Raw genomic sequence first — 19,979 nt, forward strand, 5'->3', positions numbered from 1 at the left:
CTGTGTTGTAAGGAACACTACCAATAAAAAAGCAACATTCTTAACAAACATTTTCTGTTTATTCTTAAAAGAAAGCATTGGTCTTGTATATTTGATGTCTGATATTTTGTGTACCACTCAGATAAGCTGTTCTTTAGAGACTGCCCTTCTTCTGTCCTTTCCTTGTTAAATTGCATTTGCCCATGACCCATGAACACTGCTCCCACTTGGAAAGGTCACTGCCCTCAGAGACAAACATATACATAACTAAACAGTCAGTCTCTGAGCACACACTCTTGAAGAGAAATCTTTTCCATGAGGCAGAAATGTACAATGCTCATGTTAGCACTAAATAAATAACATGGACCTTTTTTTCAGTGTTGTGCAAGCTCTTAAATATGTGCCATAAATATAACAGGAAATGGGGTTTGGTTTGTACTCTGAAGATTACTGTGCTCATGTATTAAAAAAGAATAAATCATTATTCTTCATCCATTTTCACTGTAAAGCAACCTGCCTGCATGGATCCTGAAGGACCTTGCACACAAAGCCCCAGCCTGTAGCCATTTCTGTACCAGCTGAGAATTAAGAGAGAATCTCCATTTGCTGAACAGAAACTGAAGCATATAAGGATGTTGCAGAGCTCTCAGCACACAGTTAGGGCAAGGTTTTCGGGAATTCCAATATCTAACAGCAGCACAACAGCTGCTTGCTAAAGATCATTTGAGAATCTGACCCTGAGGGCCTGCCTCACGTTGCCTGCAGTGCACCCAGGATGGGATCCAACGGGGCTTACGAAAAGCTAAACCAGGAAAAAGCTGCAAAGCTGCGGACAGCAACATAAAACGCCTCACTTCCATTAAGCAGGACATCTTGCTCCTGGTGGTTTTGTGGGAGCTGCACGGCTCCATCCTACCTCCCTCATCTTCTCAAAAAGAGCCAGAAAACACATCTAGACGTTGCACATACCCCCACGGAAACACAGCTGCAGGTTTTACCGGCATTTTCACGTAGCTATCGCCGGCCAAACACGCAGGCTGCGGCGCATAAGCAGAAGGACGGCCGTGCCGGTACGGCGGCGAACGGAGCGAGGCAGGTCCGCGGGCAGGGCAGAGGCCGGCGGCAGCGCAGGACGAGCACTCGCCCCCGGGAGCTGCCGGCCCCGCTCGCCCCCTCCCCTCCCCACCTCACCGGGCTGCGGCGCGCCCACGAAGGGGGGCAGACACCCACGGGGAGGGGAAGCAGCGCCCACGGGGGGGGGACAGTGCCCACCCCCAGCCACCCCGCATCCCCCCCCGGGGGGTGCAGCCGCGGGGAGGGGGCGGCGGGGAGGGGCCGGTGCCCCCCAGCGCCGCCGTTACCTCCAGGCGCGGGCGGGGGGCGCGGTGCAGGCGCAGGCGCTGCCCTCCATTCATAAAAGCAAACCGCAGCGGGCCACGGCCGTGCCCGGCCGCCGCGAGCGCCTCGCCGGCCCCATTCATAAAAGGGAGGCGAGCATGCGCGCTGGCGCCCCGGTGCCCACCCATTCATAGAGCCGCGAGGCCGCGCGTGCGCAGAGGGGCGCGCTGCCCTCCCATTCATAAAATAGCCATTTTCCCAGGCAGCGGCTGTTGCGGCACGGCGGCGGAGCGGGGCAGCCGCTGACAGCGGCGCTCGCAGGTCCCTGCCGCGGGCCCCGGCCGGGCGATGGTGCTGGGCGCGCTGCTGCCGGTAGGTGCGCGCCCCGCGGGGGCTCGGCTGGGTTGGGCTGGGCTTGGACGGGGCTGGACGAGGCGGGCAGCTCCCCGAGCAGCTCCCCGAGGGGAAGCCGTGCGCCCCGGCTGCGTGCGATCGCCTGTCCCCTTGCTGCAAGGCGCTCGGGAGCGCGTTTCGCGCGGTGACTTCTCCGGCAGCAGTTATCCGCGGCCGTGCGGAGTAGTAGATGGCTGCTGGTGCCTCGCAACCTAGAGGAGACTTGGCGTTCTGAGGAAATCTCCGGCTTCCTCCAGAATTCGCGTTTGTGCGCCTGTAATTCTTATTTATGCCTCTCTTCTACGTCCTTTCAACATCTGCATTTGATGTACGTATATGGCAGGCAGGTTTTGCCACACTTGCGTCGGGATTATTTGCAGGGCTTTTATAACAGAGCGAGGCTCCTCTTTCTGCTGGAGGGATGTCTTCTTCTTCCTCCGCAAGGGATCAGAAACGTATGGTCACCTGGGCTGACAAAGAAGAACTGGGTATTTCTTACTTTGGAATAAGAACGCCGATTTTACATATTTTCTCTCTTTTCCAAAGCCATACGTCTTGCTAGTGTCAAGTAGTTCTGAGCTGTCTCCATAATAGGACACTTCAGAGATCAGCCACTGGTGTGTCAGATCTTTCCTGCACGACCTTTGCTCTTTAGCATTTTATTTCATACATCTGTCTTTTTTTTTTAATTTTTTTGATGTTTTTGGCCTTACTGCTTTATTCCATCACTGTTCTGTTCCCTGTCATGCTGTACACTTGGTTGCTTCAGTTTTAAATCTGGATGGATTATATATTTTAAAGGCTAGTAGCAATAAAAATGTATGTCTAGAATAATTTCATAAAGATATATGAAGTACATTATATAGAGAGGGAAAAACCTGTCTTGGTTGCTCTTCTCTCCCAACTGCGTAGCAAAGATAAGCCAGGATTTTATTTTCTGGTACCAGTCCTGGCGTCACAGGAGAAAGACAAGCCTAGAGACGACATGTTCTGAAAATTCATTATCAGAAGGGGAATGGAAAAAACAGACAGGGGCATATAAAAGGCACAAAGGTCTTAGAGGAAAGCAGGGCTGGAAATGCAGACCTTGGAAATGGCAGTGCAAATGAATATCAGCATTAATCAGCAGGAGGAAAAGGCTTCACGCTTTTTCCTGAAGTGACCAAGAGATGGGTTTGATTTCTTTATTTAAATCCCTTATAAATCCAACTTTTTCTTTAAAGGGTGTAAGAGAGGAAAGCAGAACAAAATGAAAAACATCTCTGATTAATCCAGACTAGAAAAGGCATGTTCTAGATTCTTTAAAACTTCTTCAGCTGCTCCCTTTCTTCCAAACCATGCAAAGGGTACAATATGTCAGAAAATCAGCTTAGGAATTGTTGTTTAATTAAGTAAAGAAAAACCCAGCTTTCCCAATATTAAGACTTCCTCCCTCTCTCTTTATTTTGGGTTGAAGAATAAAGCTACAATTTGTGCACTGAATCACAATGATCTTGATGACTAGCTTCCCCCTTCTCCATATAAAAATGAATGATAGCAGGAGGAGGGGTTGTTCTCAGTTATTGGAACCCCACTGGGGATGTCTCATTGATAAATGTGCCATTTTCCATGGGCTACTGTGTTTCTGTTGCTAGAAGGGACTCTATATTGGTATTATAAAATTAAAAGGACTATTTCTGAATACTGCAGTCCTTTTGAAATTCTCTGTGAGGTATGTGCAGGGGAGAAATTATTTGTTCTCCTCCTGAAACAGCAAAACAAAAGCTGTTTTCATGGAATCATGACTAATTCCCAGATCATACTGGGAAATGCTACATCTCAAAAAGCAATCTCCCCACCACCACCTCACAAATAAAATTGTAATCGGACTTCAGTGAAATGAAATTTACCACCCTTGCAATACTACAGCAATAATTAATTCACGGTTCTGATAGTTTTCCAAATACTAACTGTAAAAGCAAAAAGTTCATTAGTCATATTGCTGTACAGCTTTCCAAATTCCGCCCAGTACTTACAATTGCCTTTTTAGAGGCAAAGTCACACAATGTTGTTTGTTTATTCTTTTTAAATCCAATACGACATATTTCCGTCAGATAATGTAAAATCATTCTAATATGGTCATCGTTTAGTACCATTAGCTTAATAGATTATATCTGAGCTTAGTTTTCTGGCCTTAAAATAAATGTTCTTATCCAGTAAAAGGCCTTGACTAAGAAATTTGAGTCCCTAGAGATCTGAATGTTCATGGGCCAAAATGTGCTTTATTCACTCACACCGTAGGAACAGCCTTTAGCTGGACAGAGACAGCTTCTTGGAAGTCAACGGGTCTCATTTCCCAGCTTCTGAATTTCCAAGCTCTGGCAAGAATTTAGTGTCTCATTTTAAAAATGGCAGGTTTCCCTAATAAGCTTTCTATTTTTTTTTCCTTATTACTTGTAGAGAAAATTCTAGCTTTTCTTAGATAGATAAGGCTGATAAGGAGGGAAACAAAAAGAATCAACACAAATATTTTTTTATTAGTAACGCACTTCATGGAAAGGAGCTTTTTCCTTTCTTTTTTCTTTTCTTCTTTTTTTTTTAAAAAAAAAAAAAAGAAAAAAATAATCACAGCTTAACTCAAAATTCAGACAGCCTAACTGAGTCTTAATGAACTCCAACATTATATATTATTCTTAATCACACATTTAAAATGTGCTTACGGAGAGGCCTCCTCCAACTCGAAGCATAGTCACCCTTCGTTAAAAGCTTTTATTGAACCTTCTGACTTCAGGCAGCAGCAGTGTGTCCCTTGTCACTGCTGGGAGGTCTGGGCAAGAGGATGGCCTCAATGCCACACAAAGGCAGCAGCAGACTTTGTCCCCTCACCAGCAGCCCCTTGGCTGGGACGAGGACCATCCCTCGCCGTGTGGCCTCCCCGGGGACTCGCCCAGGCCAGGCTCAGCCGGTCCCACCCCCACTGGTCTGCCAGGCCCTGCAGATCCCCCATTGCCAGTCCTCCTTGCTGTCAAGGATAGCTCTGGGGCCAGATGTCCTGGCTCTGCTGTCGGCACATCCAAGGCATTTCTCCCTTCCCCACCTAGCTTCAGCCAGGAGCTGGGGACTGGAGAGCCGATGGGGGCAGGAGGCATCTCTGCTGCCCAAAAGCCCTGCATGCAGCTGGGATAAACTCTTTCAAGACAAGTTTTTCTAGACTGTATAACCAAACCATGACAGAAGAGAGCGAATACAGTCATGGTTGTTACAAAAGCAGCAATAAATTAGAAGAACGACTATTTTACATGGCTTACCACCGACTCTGAGTGGTGCCAACTTGCATAGGCCTTGGAATATGTGGCCTCCCTTGACACTACACTGCTTGAAGTATGTTCATTTCAGTTATGATAGCTTCTTTGTATTCTGATATATCTATAAAGATATTGTTGCTTTTTTTGATTTTCTTTCTTTTGCCCCATTGCCTCAGAAATTCATGCGTCCTGTGGAGCAAAGAAAATGAGCACATTTCTACAGCACATTTACTGCTACCATTACTACAAATATTTTAATCTTAATTAGGTGACTGTGACTTCTCCCTGAGAAGGGAATTCAGCTTCTGTGTGGATGATAGCAGGTTTAGGATCATCACGGTAGCCAAGAGGAGGTGTGATGCAGCTGCCAGGTGACAAGACTCCAAGAGCTCTGGTGTCTCCTCACCATCACCGAGCAAAGCAAAGCTGCAGGTGGGCAGCCCTGGCCTTACCACGGCCCCTGCAAGGCTCTCCCTGACATCACCAGGATTTGACCTCATTTCTCTGGGGCAGTTTCTCCATCCCTACATCACAAAAGCTTGCAGTGCTTCACTCTTTGGAAAATTCTTGGAAAATAGCAATACGATTTCTTCTTGAAAAGTCAGGTTTGTTTTACTATGCTGAAAATGCTTCCCTAGCTATGGCAAGGAAGCAGAAGGCTCTCTGGGTGCTGTTATCATCCCCCCGCTGTCGGCAGGACAAGGTGTCCCCAGGGCTCCAGGAAGCGTCGCACAGACCCTGTGGGCTCAGCTGCTCCCAGCCACACAGGACACGGGTCCAGGCTCAGAGAGGGGCAGGAGCTGTGGTACAAAGGTGCACGGGACAACCCAGTGCCAGCAATCCCAGTACCAATCCTGGTTTGGCGAGGCGAAGAGCTCTTCTGTGCCGCTGGTGCCAACTGGATGCAACGGCAGGGACAGGCTGCATGTGAGGGGCTGTTAGGGCTTAAGTGCATCAGAAAGAAGTAAAGTGCCCCGATTTGGTACTTGCAGCTTATGAAGTACAGGAATTTTCAGTTGCTGCACTACTTCTCTGAACATAATGACGGTCTCCCTGTTAGCATATAGACCCCAAGCAGCACGTTTGGCCTTTCTTTCCTCTGAGACTTAAGGCCGAGTTCAGGTGCAGGCACACCAGCATCTGCTTGGTGAGCGTTTCTGCAGCTTTCAGAGGTGGCTGGGGCTGAACTGGGATGCTCTGCACGTGGTACTGGCTGGGCAGGACATGAGGCATGGCATCAGGCTGTCCCGTTTTCCTGCTGACTTCGGTTGGCTGGGGGCACTGGGGATGTTTCAGGATCAAACCGGTGCCTTCCAGGGCGCAGTTTAGTGGGATTGCTTCCATGCAGGACCTAATTCTGGACACCAGAGTCCCTTATTGTCATTATTTGTTACTGCACACATCTAGAGAGCTGTTAAACATATGAGAGAGAACATATTAAAACTAGTAACTAATAGGTAATAGAAACAGTTATGAATATTATGCATGTCTGCACTCATTAAATATTTAATCCAAGGTCCATTTTGTTTTTCAGTAGCTGGAAGACAAGTTATCCGACTCCACTTTGAGAATAAAACACTAGAACCTTATTGCTTTCAACTGCAGAAATTGTTCTGAAGACATTAATGTGCATGAGCTTTCCTGTGGGTTTATATGGCTTTCTCACTGAATTGCCCACAAGGATGTAGCTTTCTATAAAAATTATATAGGCAAGTCCAAAATCCTATTAAAACGTAAGATCATTTCTGGTTTAACTTCATTTGACTAAAGAAACTCACAAAACTTTTGAGTCTGAAAAAAAACCCAAACACTTTAAAAGAACAATTGGTTTCCTACAAGTTTAGGGTTTGTAATTATCTTGTATAATAGTAATTTTAAATTGGCAATACCTAGATGAGGAGATGAAACAAACTACAGCACATTTATGGACTTGAGTCTTTGAGTCTGACACAGCTCCCTTGGAAGGGAATATATTTTGACTTCAAAATTGTATGTGGTGAGCAGCCATACAGTCCCCGGATGGCATGGGGGAAGAGAAATTTTCTCTACATGGGATTCTGTTGACATTTCTGCTTTGAAAAGAGCTTCATTGTTTCACCTGCCTCTAAAGAATGAATAAATCCCAATGCAAGAACATACTCATGAGTTTTCCTTCCTATTGACTACGTTCAGAAAATTGCCTGTACAATTGCACCCAGTGAATTTGTGCCCATGTTAATGCTATAATATTGTAATTACTGATGATCAAAGATTAAGCTGTTTCATTTACAAGTACTGTGTATGGCGCTTTTTTCCTCAGAATTAAAATACAATTTTCAGTTGGACTGAATTAGTACAGTGTGTTACAAAGGCGTTACAAAAACTTTCATAGCTTTTGTGGAGGTACGGTGCTTAAGCATCTTAAGTCTCCTATTCCACTTCATTTCTTCTCCTATTTTTCTTTTTGTTTGCCTCAATCTACAGTTGTAAATGGCACATCTCATTATATTAAATCTGTTCAATCTGAGCAATTAATTCAGTATCTGCGAGCAGTGCCCAACTGACACTGCCAGAAGGAGCAGAGCTGTTCACAAAACCCAGGCCTGCCTTACCCCAGCAGGTGAGCCTGAGCAGAACCCTTCATCCTTAAGGGTTCTGGCATTTGCAGCTTGTCTCTGGTACCCAGCCCCTTCCCAGTTAGCCTGGGGGCTTCACCAGGCAGCTTCAGGGCCTTGCCTACGGGGAAGAGAATGGGGAAGGCAGGAGAGCACCCTTCTTCAAGGTCTGAAGTTGTGCCGGGTCACCCTGACCACCATTTGGACTGGAGATGTGGCTGCAAACCGAGGCACCAAAGTCAATGTACAGCAGCGTCACCCTGGCTGACAGGCGGCTACGTGCAGGATGGGCTGCTAGCAGGGAGGTGAGGAAGGGCACCGTGTCCATGTCTGGAACAGGAGCGAGTGCACATCATCCCTCCTGGCTCCCCGGGAGGATCCTGCATCCCTCTGTCTCCCTGCGAGCTGACTGCCTTTCAGAGGATGGCTCGATGTGTTGTTCGGCCATCCTGGAACTGTTTCAGACTGGTTGCAGCTGCGTTTCCCCCCTGGGGAGCACAATAACCAAAAAAGGCCAAGTTCTGACGTCTCTGGGGTCTTCCAGGGAAGTCATCAGGATGCGTGAATGCACCATGGCAGGCGCACCTCAGCCTGCAAGAATTCATGGGAGCAGTCTGCCTCTTGACTTGCTCCTGCTCCAGCACAAGTCCTGAACCTGAGAGCTTTGTGGGATCCCTCTGCCCTGCTAGGAGAGAAGGGCCCACTCCTGCCGCACAAACACAGCACCCCCTGCCCTTCGCTGTGGCTCAGGTTTCTCACAGGTCAGCCTGCTGAAGGCTCTCAGTGAGGTTGACTGATGCCTGCCACGAAACCCAAAATCCTCCTTTTCATGGGACGCAGACATCGAGCTTAAAGCAGAGACAGCTCAGGGAAAGACATGCTTAAGGCATGTGCCAGGGGAAGCACACAGATGCAAAAACCCAAAGCAAATGCCCCATAAATTACCGTCATTGTTCTCATCAGGCAGATCCCAGCAGGGCAGAGCCTCCCCGTAGAACCAACGGCACCCGGCTCACGCTCGAGTTCAGCGCTGGAGATGTTTGTCCTGGATCTGTCACCAGCAATCTCACTGCGCCACTGAAACTTCCAGCGACAAAACCATCAGCAGCAATGTAGAAAATTGGAAAATTCCATAAATATCAGAAATTTGCCTTGCTTAAGCATAGCTCACAAAGTGCGAGCGGTTAACTGGAAAGGCTCTGCTGGGGAGTGAGAAGGCAGGGCAGAAGTTAAGGGACCAAAACCTGGTGGGGTGTGAACCTGCGGTGTTTTGAAGGTGATCTGCAGGAAGGGACATTGTCTGGAGCAGGGGTCTGGGAACGGGGACAGCTGGGGCTTATCTGGCTCCAGAGGTTTTACCCGAGGAAATCTTGTGCCCAAATATCTGTGGGGTCTGCCCCTGCCTTAACATCTCCCTTCACTGGTTGCAGCAGGAATTTGGGCTCTGGTTGCAGTGTGGGTGCTCCATTGCCCATGCTCTGCAGCATGAGTTGCCCTGTTAGAAGGACATCCTGAAGCAGTATGATAATGAAAAAAGACAATGAATAATTTTCAACATTAACTAACCTAAAGTGAGGTTCTTAGTCCAGGGTTCATCTCCTTCCTGTGATAATTAACTCTGAAATCCTGATTAGCATTATCTCAGTTAAGCCCTCTTTTAACGTATGCCTGCATATGGCCACGTCTGAGCACCGAGCACTGCCAGGTTTGGGGATTTTAGGAGTCGCATGCTTGCTACCTGTGGCTATGATCTTCCTTTGGGTTAGCCCAATGACCCGACTCCAATGTGATGCCATCACCAGCCAGGGCCAGCGCTGACCGTGCGGCCCCAGGGCTGATGGAAAACCGCCCTGAGCCACTGCTGCTGCCGTGCTCCCACCCCAGGCAGAGCCCCCAAGCACTGCAGGGCACCTCTACTGCCCCACCAAGGGCCAGAGCTGCTGTCTGGGGAAAATCAGCATCAGGTCAGAGCCTTTGCATTGACAGAGGCGGCAGACACTGCCTTGGGGGTAAACAGCTCTGCTCAGCGCTGGCACACGGTGCCTTAAAGTAATGATCTGTGGATCCTGCCTGAACCTACTGCAAAGGCACCAAACTCCAGAGACTTGATAGCAAGTGAGGCTGAATTGGGACCTGAGCACAGAGCCACATGCCAGAGGTTATTTACAAGTTACGGAGCATTAAGGCAGCAGTGCTGCCAGGGACAGAAAGGCCAGACAGACGGACGGGCATGTCACCCCTTCAGCATGCCACCATTTCCTTCTGCTGCCTCCCAGCTGACACCAGCTCTGCTGCACTGTCTCTCAGCAGCCAGAACAGCTGCCTCTCTCCTTGGGAGAAAAAAAACAGCTGTGAGATCGAAGTCTTCCTACAAACATAACACCTAGCCAATACAGAATGAACTATTTTGCTAAGCTCTGACTTTCAGCATTTTGTTGTTTTTTTTTTTGTCGTGACACTGGATCCTGATGTACAAAAGAAACCTGCTTTCTTTTTCTGCTCTGCATGCCCCACAGTTGTCAGGATCATTGCTTATTTTCACTTCTCAAATGCAGTAATTAGGAAATGGATGCTTTAAGAACTCTTATTTCTAGAGCCAGGGTGTCAATGAGCTATGAATAATGAAATAAAAAAAAAAAAAATGGATGAATGACTAAGACCCAGCAGAGAATTTTAACTAGTGAAGAGTACCAGCATCAGGACTGCCCGACAATAATCACCATTACTGATAGATAAACCCCTTGTTTCTGCTCGGCTTGTGCAGCACGGTGGGCAGGACATGATGCTGATGCCCCAGAGGAGGCTTGGGCTGTGCTGACCACGGCTCTGGCCCCCAGGTTCCCCCCCGAGCTCCGTCTCCTATCGATCTCAGAGGAACTGGCAGGTTTTCAGCCCCTCAAATGCCAAGCACTCTGTCACAGCAACAATTTACAAATCCAACAGTGGACTCTAGTAACATTTTTAAGTGGGCAAAAGTGTACTTCTCTTTCTCCTTCCAAAAATGCATAATTAGCTCATGCTCCAGTTTCTGTAGCTGTGTTAAAGTTGTGGGGATATGCTCATATAGGAGCAGCACATATGTTTACTCTCACGCACACATTTCTCATGTGTGACTTTAATTGTTGTAATCAGATGCAGTTTTAGCCTGACTTTTTTCAGTCTGCTGTAATATTAAAATCTTTCATGCTGTTGGAAAAGGTTAATTTATTTGCCTGAACACAAAGAACTGGAAATGTCTTCAGCAGTTCCCTGTTTCCTTTTTCTTGATACCAGAAGCTTTTCCCCTCCTGCAACTTGCTCTGAAGCTGTACTTACCACTTCTTTATACTGATCTCCAACATTATATTATTTATGAATAAAGGTCACTCAGCAAGGAAATGGCACATCTACTAGAAAACAATGTGCACTTTCTAAATTTGAACCAAGTAGTTTCCGTTCTTTGATTTAAGTTTAGTTACTTCCTGTGGTTTCTTGTCCTACGCTGCTGTTGAATCTTTGGATCTACTCCAGTATAAATTGCACTCTTTCAATGAAACTAGAAACTGCAGCAATAGATGGCTTAGCCAGCACAGCCAGTAAACAGCACTTAAACTAAATATTAGTCCACTTAGCGTGTTGAAGGAGGGAGCCTAATTACCTGCGTGAGGTGACATATCACCTCCCGAGAGCCAGTCTGACCTGTGTGTGTGCTCTCCCCGTAATCCGTCCCCATCCGCTCTCACGCTGCCTTGCGAGCAGACAAGCTGCTAAGCGAGAACTTCCACCTCCCGCAGGAGGGCTGAAAGCAGGCTTTTAAACCAACAGCTCCCGATGGAGACGGGACACTTCCTCGCCGAAGCCAAGCCATCCTCCCACAGGCAGATTCAGGCGCTGGGTTAGCAAGGACAAGTGTTTTGTCCCGCTCTCCAAAGTGTTTTTGTGCCAGGCCAACGCTCCTGAAGGTCACCCTTTTGCTTCACGATGGAGACCAAGGTCAATCGGGGAAAATCCCCAGACCTCAGATAAGTCATTTTGGGTGTTGTGCTGACAAACGGGCACATATTTATACACACTGGTAACCCTGAGGTGTGCTCTCCATCAGTAGAAGTGATAACCAAGCACTTTGAGAGCATGCAGTAACGGTACCCCTACCGAGGCTGGAGCTTTTTATGGCCAAGGTTAGGGAGAGGAAAGCAGCAGCAACGAAAGCAATGCACTTTGTACCTGGCCAAGTGCTCCGGCTCCCTTTGCCACAAGCTGTAGTCTTGATAAGAGCTTCTGCGTGATAACCAGCCACTGCAGCGAGCCCTGCTTGGGCTGGGTTGCAGACTACCTCAATAACGATGCGCTCTCTCTCTCCCCTGCCCCTGTTCTGTCTCTTCTCTTCCCCCCAGGACACTGACAAGCAGATTTCTCACCAGTAATCAGGCTGCTTCATCAATGGAGCCCCGGATTCCCCACAACATCACCGTTGTCCCCAATTCTGTGATGGTCCAGCCCTTGCTGGACAGTCGGATCCCCTATGGGAGGCTGCAGCACCCGCTCACCATCCTGCCCATTGACCAAATGAAGACGACCCACATAGAGAACGACTACACCGACAACCCCACCGCTTCCCAGCTGGCAGCCCAGAAGCGCCCCCGGGGCCCCCATGAACTGGTCCTGACCAACCCGCACCTGCAGCGGTGCGAGCAGGACGTCACCCACCCCTGGATCTCGTTCAGCGGGCGCCCCAGCTCCATCAGCAGCAGCAGCAGCACGTCTTCAGACCAAAGGCTCTTGGACCACATGGCCCCGGTGCCCGTGGCGGAGCAGTCCTCGCCCCGAGCGGTTCGCATTCAGCCCAAGGCGATTAACTGCAAACCCCTGGACCTGAAGGGGCCCGTGTCTCAGGAACTGGACAAGCACTTTCTCCTGTGCGAAGCCTGTGGGAAATGCAAGTGCAAGGAGTGTGCCCTGCCCCGGACTCTGCCGTCCTGCTGGGTGTGCAACCAAGAGTGCCTCTGCTCGGCACAGAACCTGGTCAACTACTCCACCTGCATGTGTCTCGTCAAGGGCGTCTTCTACCACTGCACCAACGAGGACGACGAGGGCACGTGCGCCGACCACCCCTGCTCCTGCTCCCACTCCAACTGCTGCGCCCGCTGGTCCTTCATGAGCGCCCTCTCCCTGGTGCTGCCCTGCTTGCTCTGCTACCTGCCCGCCACCGGCTGCGTCAAGCTGTCCCAGCGCTGCTACGACCAAGTGAGCCGGCCCGGATGCAGATGCAAAAACACAAACAGTGTCATTTGCAAGGCGCTGCCAGAGAGCAAAGCCAGCAGGCCAGAGAAACCTTTTTGATAATTTGGGAAGATGGGAGGGGGGGGACGTGCCCCGCAGGTGGAGCTCTGTCTTTTTCGTAACCTGTGTTCTGAGGATAACGTCAGCCTTTTGCCTTCAGAGAAAGCAGAAGCAACTATTTCCACAAACTGAAGCACTTTGGGTCATTCAGGGTTTTGGAACCGGTCAGAATCCAACTAGATGGGGCCAAAGGAGGAATCTCAACCGTTTGGAGTGAAGGCTGAAAACCCACATCCATCACACAAAGCCCAGCTGCTTACCGACTCCCGGTTCGGCCGGCCGGCTGCCCCCCTGCCTGCACACCACAGGAACCATGAACTGCTCACTGGGCAGGCTCCAGCACAAGCAATACCATTCCCATCCACAGAGAGCTGCACTGGGTTCATCCTAAGGGTGGGGCTCCTGTTTTCACTCCCTCTCACACCTCCGATTTGCTACCAGCAGCCTGCTGAGGGTGGCGGCTTCGCTCCCGCCTCCCCTCTCCCCACCTGCTCGCCCTTAGGAGGGGCAGCTGCACACCATGAGTTTCCCAAAGCTTTCTGTGTCCCTCAGAGGGTTGGAGCCAGAAGTCAACACGCAGTTTGTTTGTGCAAGGGGCTCATAATGTTTCAGCACGTTGCTCTGCTGGGTGCCCACCAGCCCACGTGCTCGGGGGCTGTCCAAGCAGAAGGCCGGCGGGGCTCTGCGCATCGTGCCAACATCGTGCTGCTCTGCCCGTCAGTGAGCTGCAGCAGCAGGCTCCGGCCAGTGGAATATTGATCGTAACCAACACTACAAACCTCCTGCAAAAGGTTTTCCTTCAGATCCCATCCACCACGTGTGCTTGCTCCCCAGCTGCTGGAGCGAGGGCGATGTCAGCGTAATCCGTGGAGTTGAGCTGTTCAGTGTTGGTTTGTTTCTCTGAAGCCCTCGAGCGACGTTAAGATGTCACATAAACCTAAGTGTAGGATACACGTAGATGTATTTTTATAAGGATATCAACCCAGTACCTCCTCTCCTGGAACAAGCTCTTCTTTGCTCATTAAATATTAAGATTTTTTTTCATCCTGGGGAAGAATGGCATCTGCTTGAATTACATCCCATTCCCCCATTTCTATTGCTGCTGTTCTACTTTTGCCTCCTCTGTACAAAAGTGTCTTTTAAAGTGTAGAGAATGCTTTTAATGTTTGTTTTAGTGTTAACAAATGCTAGGGAAAGCCAGGGGAGGGAAGGGAGCGTATTTAAGGAATTTGCCCATGGTCTTCAGTAAGTGAAAATCATCGGCTCTGTGCACTCGTCCTAGGGCCTGTTCTGCACTCCCCGAAGATGCAGTAACCCCTTGCTCTTGACAACTCCAAGGTGCTAAATACAAATATTTGTCCAAACATGCAACACTGTAATAAGTAGGTAGGTACTTGTTGCATGCTGAAAACTGATCTAGTCTCTCTTTTCTCTTTTTCTTTATTTTTTTTTTAACTAGAGGAAATTTCCTCAGTAAATGCACAGCAGTGACAGTGAAATGTCATCTCTAATTAGCAAAGCAATAGGCAGAGCTCATGTAGCACTTCCAGGAATCCCATTTGCTTGGTTGCAATACAGTTGCTGCGTAGGGGTTGGCAGGAGCGCACTGATGGGACTTCTGGTGTCTTTTGTTTTAAGAATTAATTTACCCTGGATGACTTGGGGTTTAGTTAAGTTTAATTGTAGATATTTATTGAATGGAAAATTAAAAAAAAAAAAAAAAAGTTTTATATTTATAACGTGCTAGCTTGTGTATGATAAATCCTAGGAAAAGGGATACGACGTCTGTTAGCAGATACCAATTCCTATGGTTTATCCCTGTGCTGAACATATGGCGACACCAGAAAGGAGGAAGCAGGTGGGGATCAGGGGTTGTACATATTATCTTGCACAAACGAGAAGGGAAAAGGGAAGAGGAAAACCAGCCCCCAGTTAGCTGAACTGTTGGTTGAATGTATAAGGTATGCGTATTTAAGAAGAGAAATCACTTTCCGAAGACACAATCAGGCCAGAAAACGCAGCAGGAGAGGAAGCTGCCTGAAGCCCTCCTCGACTGGCGGTGTACACAGTACCCAAACGGCCTCCACCTTCAGCTTCGTGCCATTTCGACCCTCTGTCCTCGTCTATTCGGGGGGGATCCGTACCGAAAATCGGCGACAGCAAACCCCTCCGTGTAGACGCATGGTTCCTGCAAGCAAACGCAACGTCGGAGCGGTCGCCCCCGTGCCAGCCTGCGGGCGTGCACGCGTGCCGCCTCCCGCTGCTGTGCCCTTCCTTGTACATAGCTGTAAACTATTTCTCTGTTGGTTTCTTTTCCTGTATAAATCCTGCTATGATGTAAGCCCATCACTTGCTGGCGGACCGTAGCGCGTTAGTGGATGTGTTAGAGCAGTGGTAAATGTAGCAGAGTGACTCCCCGACCCTCGGGCTCCCCGCGCCGTGGGGCAGCTCGGGGGTGGCAGGAGCTGGCTGGCGCTGCCCCCCCTGCCCCGGGGCCGGGGGGCTTTATTTCGCCTTTATTTCCCTCCCTGCGCCCATCCCAATGCCCCCTCTCCCCTTGAAGGTACTTGGGTCTCCTGCCACCCCGAGACATCCCGCGGGCGCAGACACGGGGGCACTCGGAGCCACGCCAGCGGCTCCGCCAAGCTGACGAACAGCTTCTAATTAACACCAAACCCCTCCTCGAGGATCGCTGCCCCGGGCCGTGGCTGCATGAGGCCCCCACAGCTCGGTCCCGGAGGCGAGGGCTGGGTGCAGCCTCTGAGCGCTGCCCACGCACGCAAGCAAAGACCCAGAGCATGAAGCAGATGCTCCAGAGAGCTGGCGGCCAGCAGCGGGGCTTCAGGTGGCTCTTTGCAGCACCATGTGTACCAGGAGCAGCCCCCAAATCCCCTCCGAGCTCCCCGGGCACCGGCGTTCCCCCTCGGGGCAGCCCGCACCCCGCCGCAGTGCTGGGGGCTCCCTCTCCCCTCCCCATGCTGGTAAACCCCCCCCGTTGGCACCCCCACCACATGTGCACCCTGAAAAGTTACCACAGAAGGTTTTCTTTGTATAGAATATTTATTTTGAAGCTCTATTTTAATAGTATTTATTTTAGAAAGTCTACTATTGTAAGAGTTCTTCTGTTTGTGAAGAAAAACAAGTACTGATGAATGTACTGATCTAGAAATTATATATATATATAAATATATATTGTTAAATATATCAATGGCTGTTGTGGTTTTCTATTAAAAAAATATCCCAACGAATATTTATAGCGATTCTTCTAAGAATACAAGCAGGGAGCAGCCCCAGAGCAGTTGTTTGATAGCATGGACAGCAGGGGTGATGGAGGGAGCAGCGAGCCCATGGCCCCGGGGGTCGCTCAGCCCTACGGCCCCATTGCTGGGGCACCCCAAGCACAGCCAGCCCCCGGGTAACCTGCCCTCTGCCCTCTCTTCTGCCCCCCAACCCTGACAAATGCCGAAGAAACTCACAGTGGAGTCATGTATGAGTCTCCAGGACGGAGAAACTCCTCTCGGGCCCCCTTTTTTCAGGGGCATGGATTTTCGCAGCTCTCGAGCCCCTCACCACGCCGCCTCCCGTGTCACCAGCAGCAAGCCAGGCTGCTAAAAATAAAGGGCCCACTTTATTTGGTAGCATTCCTGTTGGTTATTTGCATGAGCTGTGGAGCTCAGCCTGTGACTCACTGAAAGAAACGCCGGGATTTGTGTCATCCACACAGGTAACCTGGGGGGGTTACCTGGCCTGAAAGAATGATATTGGAAAATAAAGTTGTGTTAGTCACTGCATCAGACAGAGAGACCAAAACGGCACCGTACGCAACGTGACACCTGCTGCCGAAAGGTTTGCAATGGGGGAAAGATGCTGAACTTGTTATATTGTTGTGTTGGTTAGGTTTGGGGTTTGTTCTTTAAAAAAAGACCTAGGCAGGATGTGTAAATGTAAACTTGAGTTTGGCAGCACTGGTTGGGGTCTTGCACATAAAGCTTCACAGACACCGACCCAGTGTCCGGGTGTCTCTGCTGGAAGCAGACCAGCACCGTCTCGTTGATTTGACTGGTGGATGTAAAAATCATACTTTTTCAGTCAAAATCATCGCCTTTTTTCCAAATCACTTTTCAATAATTGAAGGAAACCAATTCCAGCACCATGAGCACGGGTTATAAGATGGCACAGAGAGACACAGAGCTGGGAATAACTGAGTCTGTGGTTCACTGACAGGTCCAAAGAGGACCCACAGCTGTTGGAGTTTGGAGCAAAAAGGGAATTTCTGGTGAATAAGTGCATCCAAAACACCTATTAAGCAATGCACTTATTCTGAGAAAATGGGCAGAAACTTCCAGAAATTAGATAAAAAGCTAATCTTGATATTTCCTTTAAAAATACTTCACTTAGCTACGCATTTAATAGATGGGCTGAGATTTTCCCAAGGTTAAGGAGCCCTGAGGACATGCGAGGTTTCTCGGTGTTGCAGACAGTGGGAGGGTGGGATGGGGAGACAACCAAGTGACTTTGGGCCATCCGTCCTCAAGTTCCCCCATCCTCCAGTCGCATCCATCCTTGCCACGACTCCTCGCAGCAGGCCAAGCAAAGCGCCGTCGATGGGGCTGCCGTTCACTGCCAGCCCCGCGCCTGTTGCTGTGCCGGGGAGCGTGACACATTTTTCCGTGGTGAGAAGCCTCTGCAAGAAGGAGAAGAACAATAGGAGCAGCACGACCCAGGGAAACCCAGCAGCTGCAGCAGGCAGGGGCTCGGGTTGGGGCCGCCCTGCACCCCTGTGCATTGGGCAGGATCCAGCCCTCCAGCACCTCCTGCTCCCAGCCCCCTGCCTGCAGCCCAGAGGTGGCCCTGGTGCTGAGCAGCCTTCCTCCAGTACAGGGTTTTATTTTATTTTATTTTATTCCTTTGCAGTTATACAGGCATTTTCTCACCGTGCGTGCGTGCGGCAGCAGGTGCCCAGGCGCACGCCCATGCGGAATGAGAGCGGGATTATTTGGAGCAGTTCCCCTAATGAGCATCCCTGCTCTGTTTGCATGGAAATGAGGTCGGAGATTCAAGGTCTGCGTGGTCTGCCTTTAAAAAAATAATAATAATAATTGTTTTAGAGGCAGCAGCTCCACATGCACAACTGCGTGGCTGACACAGGAGCTCGCTTTCAGGCCTGGCTTTGCAGGCACAGGAGCTGCGAGGGCAGCGCTCAGGGCACCCGCTCCCACGCACGCACACGCCACCGGCCCCAGCTTGCTTCCTGAGCCAGCATCTCCCAGTAACAAGTGATTTTTGTGCTCGAGGCAGCGCCCACGCAGTGAGAATTGGGGCTGGAGCACTCAGCCAGCTGCCAGCACCATCCCCGCCAGGAGCTGGGTCCCACGGGCACGCAGGGGCCGGCGGGGGTCACCCACCTGCGAGGGTCAGCAATTTGTGAGCGGCGGACAAATGGCCCCGATGAATTGCCTCTGCACTTTGTTCTGCTTCCTGATGCCAACAGCCCCGGCTGTCGGGCGGAGAGGCCCCCACCGCCCCCTCCTGCGGCCCCCCCTGCGGCCGTATCCAGCCCCTGCCTGCAGGGAAGGATGGAGCCGGAGCGGGGAGAGCCTCGTGGGGAAACCTCGGCTGCAAAGTGGGGGGCTCGGGGAGTCTGTGCTCAAGCTGGGTGCAAGCTGAAAAATAAATAAACAGCGAACTGAGAAAGTCATGGTTGGAGGAGACAGTCTTGGTGAAATTAAAAAAAAAAAAAAAAAAAAAAAAAAAAAAACACAGCCTTTGGGTCTCCCTGGTGTGAAGACGCCCGCAGCTGGTGGTCAGCCAGCAGCAGCTGCGTGCTGCAACGTGGGGCTGAGGGATGCCAGGCTCCGAGCACAGAGCTTTCACCCTCTGTGCCTTCGGCCTGGAAAACAGCAGCGGAGCTCCCCGAGGTTTTGGAGTGGCACAACCAGGATTTCACCCCACCGGCCGCACAGGGAGCAGGGCAGCATAATTTACTTTTATTTACACCTGGATAGAGGGGAGATCGGAATGTGTTTTTACCAAGCTTCGTCTTCTGCAAGAGCTTAAATGCTCTGTCTGGAAGGCAAGGTGCTGCAAGTAGCCAGCCCCAGCTAAGCAGAGATCTGTCCCGTCAGAGATGCCCAAAATTGACAAAAGTGGCAGCTTCTGCATGCCCACCTGCCCAAGCCAGGAGAGAGGGCTTTGGCCACGTGGCTTCTGAGAGAGCAGGAGGTGGGGATGTGAAGCGGGGACAGAGAGCACTCAGTGGGGTCCTGGGATTTAGAAAAAAAAATGGATTGGAGAGACCCCATGCTGCCGGGATGTGATGGGCTTGTCATTTGGTCCCAAAGAAATAAGAGGAAAATGTGTATTGGGACTCCAGCTAAGCAGCAATATACCTTAACAGTCCCTTGGCCAGCTCCTTTCAGGGTTAGGCTGGCTGAATGTTGTAAACTGCAGAGGAAACCCAGAATGACAAACAATTGTAGGAACCTGGAAAACCAAGTTCCTCTGGATTTCATGGGAAGTGCGATTTTAAATACTCTGACCTGTCTGTCTGAGGGGAAGTGGGCAATAAATAGCAGCCTGGTTGTTATCAAGAGGATGTGAGCTATTTATAAAAAATTCTTGGGCTTTTTGAACTCTGTTTAAAGAGGCAATATCCTTCACTTGGGTAATTGGGGGGACTAAAATGCTAAAGCAAACAAGATTACTCAGCCACCTTGGGAAAGTTTAGTGCTTGCCTGTGTGTTTCCGAAATTTCAGGCCTATTTAAACAGCTGCTCCGTTATTGTCCCCAAGTCCAGAGGAGAGCATGAAAGGCTCTTTCAGACCACCTCTTGCACGGAGATGCACCCGCAGCTGACAGCCGCTCCCGGCACGCAGCCACTCGGCGGCTGCGGCTCGGCGGTGCGACAGCTGCCAGCCAGGCTGCATGGTGAAATAAAGCCTTCCGTAGGTGAAACGCCTCTGAAAATGTCTGAAAAGGGGCTTCGCCATGCCTTGTGACGCGTTGGCTTCCCAGCAGGATGAAACCTTCTCCATGGGTGCCCGAGCCTGGAGCTGCTCGGACAGGGAGCTG

At 50.0% G+C, this 19,979-nt stretch overlaps 1 protein-coding gene and 1 long non-coding RNA gene across 2 annotated transcripts; one reads left to right on the forward strand and one right to left on the reverse strand.

Annotated features, from left to right (window-relative positions):
• The first annotated feature begins 1,590 nt into the window (after nt 1–1,590).
• SPRY4 (sprouty RTK signaling antagonist 4) lies at nt 1,591–14,692 on the forward strand. Its single transcript, XM_084536182.1, has 2 exons — nt 1,591–1,689; nt 11,962–14,692. Exon 2 carries the CDS (start codon nt 12,008–12,010, stop codon nt 12,905–12,907), a length of 900 nt encoding a protein of 299 aa, XP_084392308.1. The 5' UTR covers nt 1,591–1,689; nt 11,962–12,007; the 3' UTR covers nt 12,908–14,692.
• LOC311444795 lies at nt 4,903–13,299 on the reverse strand. The gene is made up of 3 exons (XR_014698074.1): nt 13,168–13,299; nt 8,534–8,671; nt 4,903–6,405 (listed from the first exon to the last, which is right to left on the reverse strand). It is a non-coding gene; the product is annotated as an uncharacterized lncRNA (long non-coding RNA).
• Nucleotides 14,693–19,979: the final 5,287 nt, after the last annotated feature.

The sequence above is a fragment of the Aythya ferina genome (genome assembly GCF_964211825.1).
Source record: "Aythya ferina genome assembly, chromosome: 14".
Lineage (NCBI taxonomy): Eukaryota > Metazoa > Chordata > Aves > Anseriformes > Anatidae > Aythya > Aythya ferina.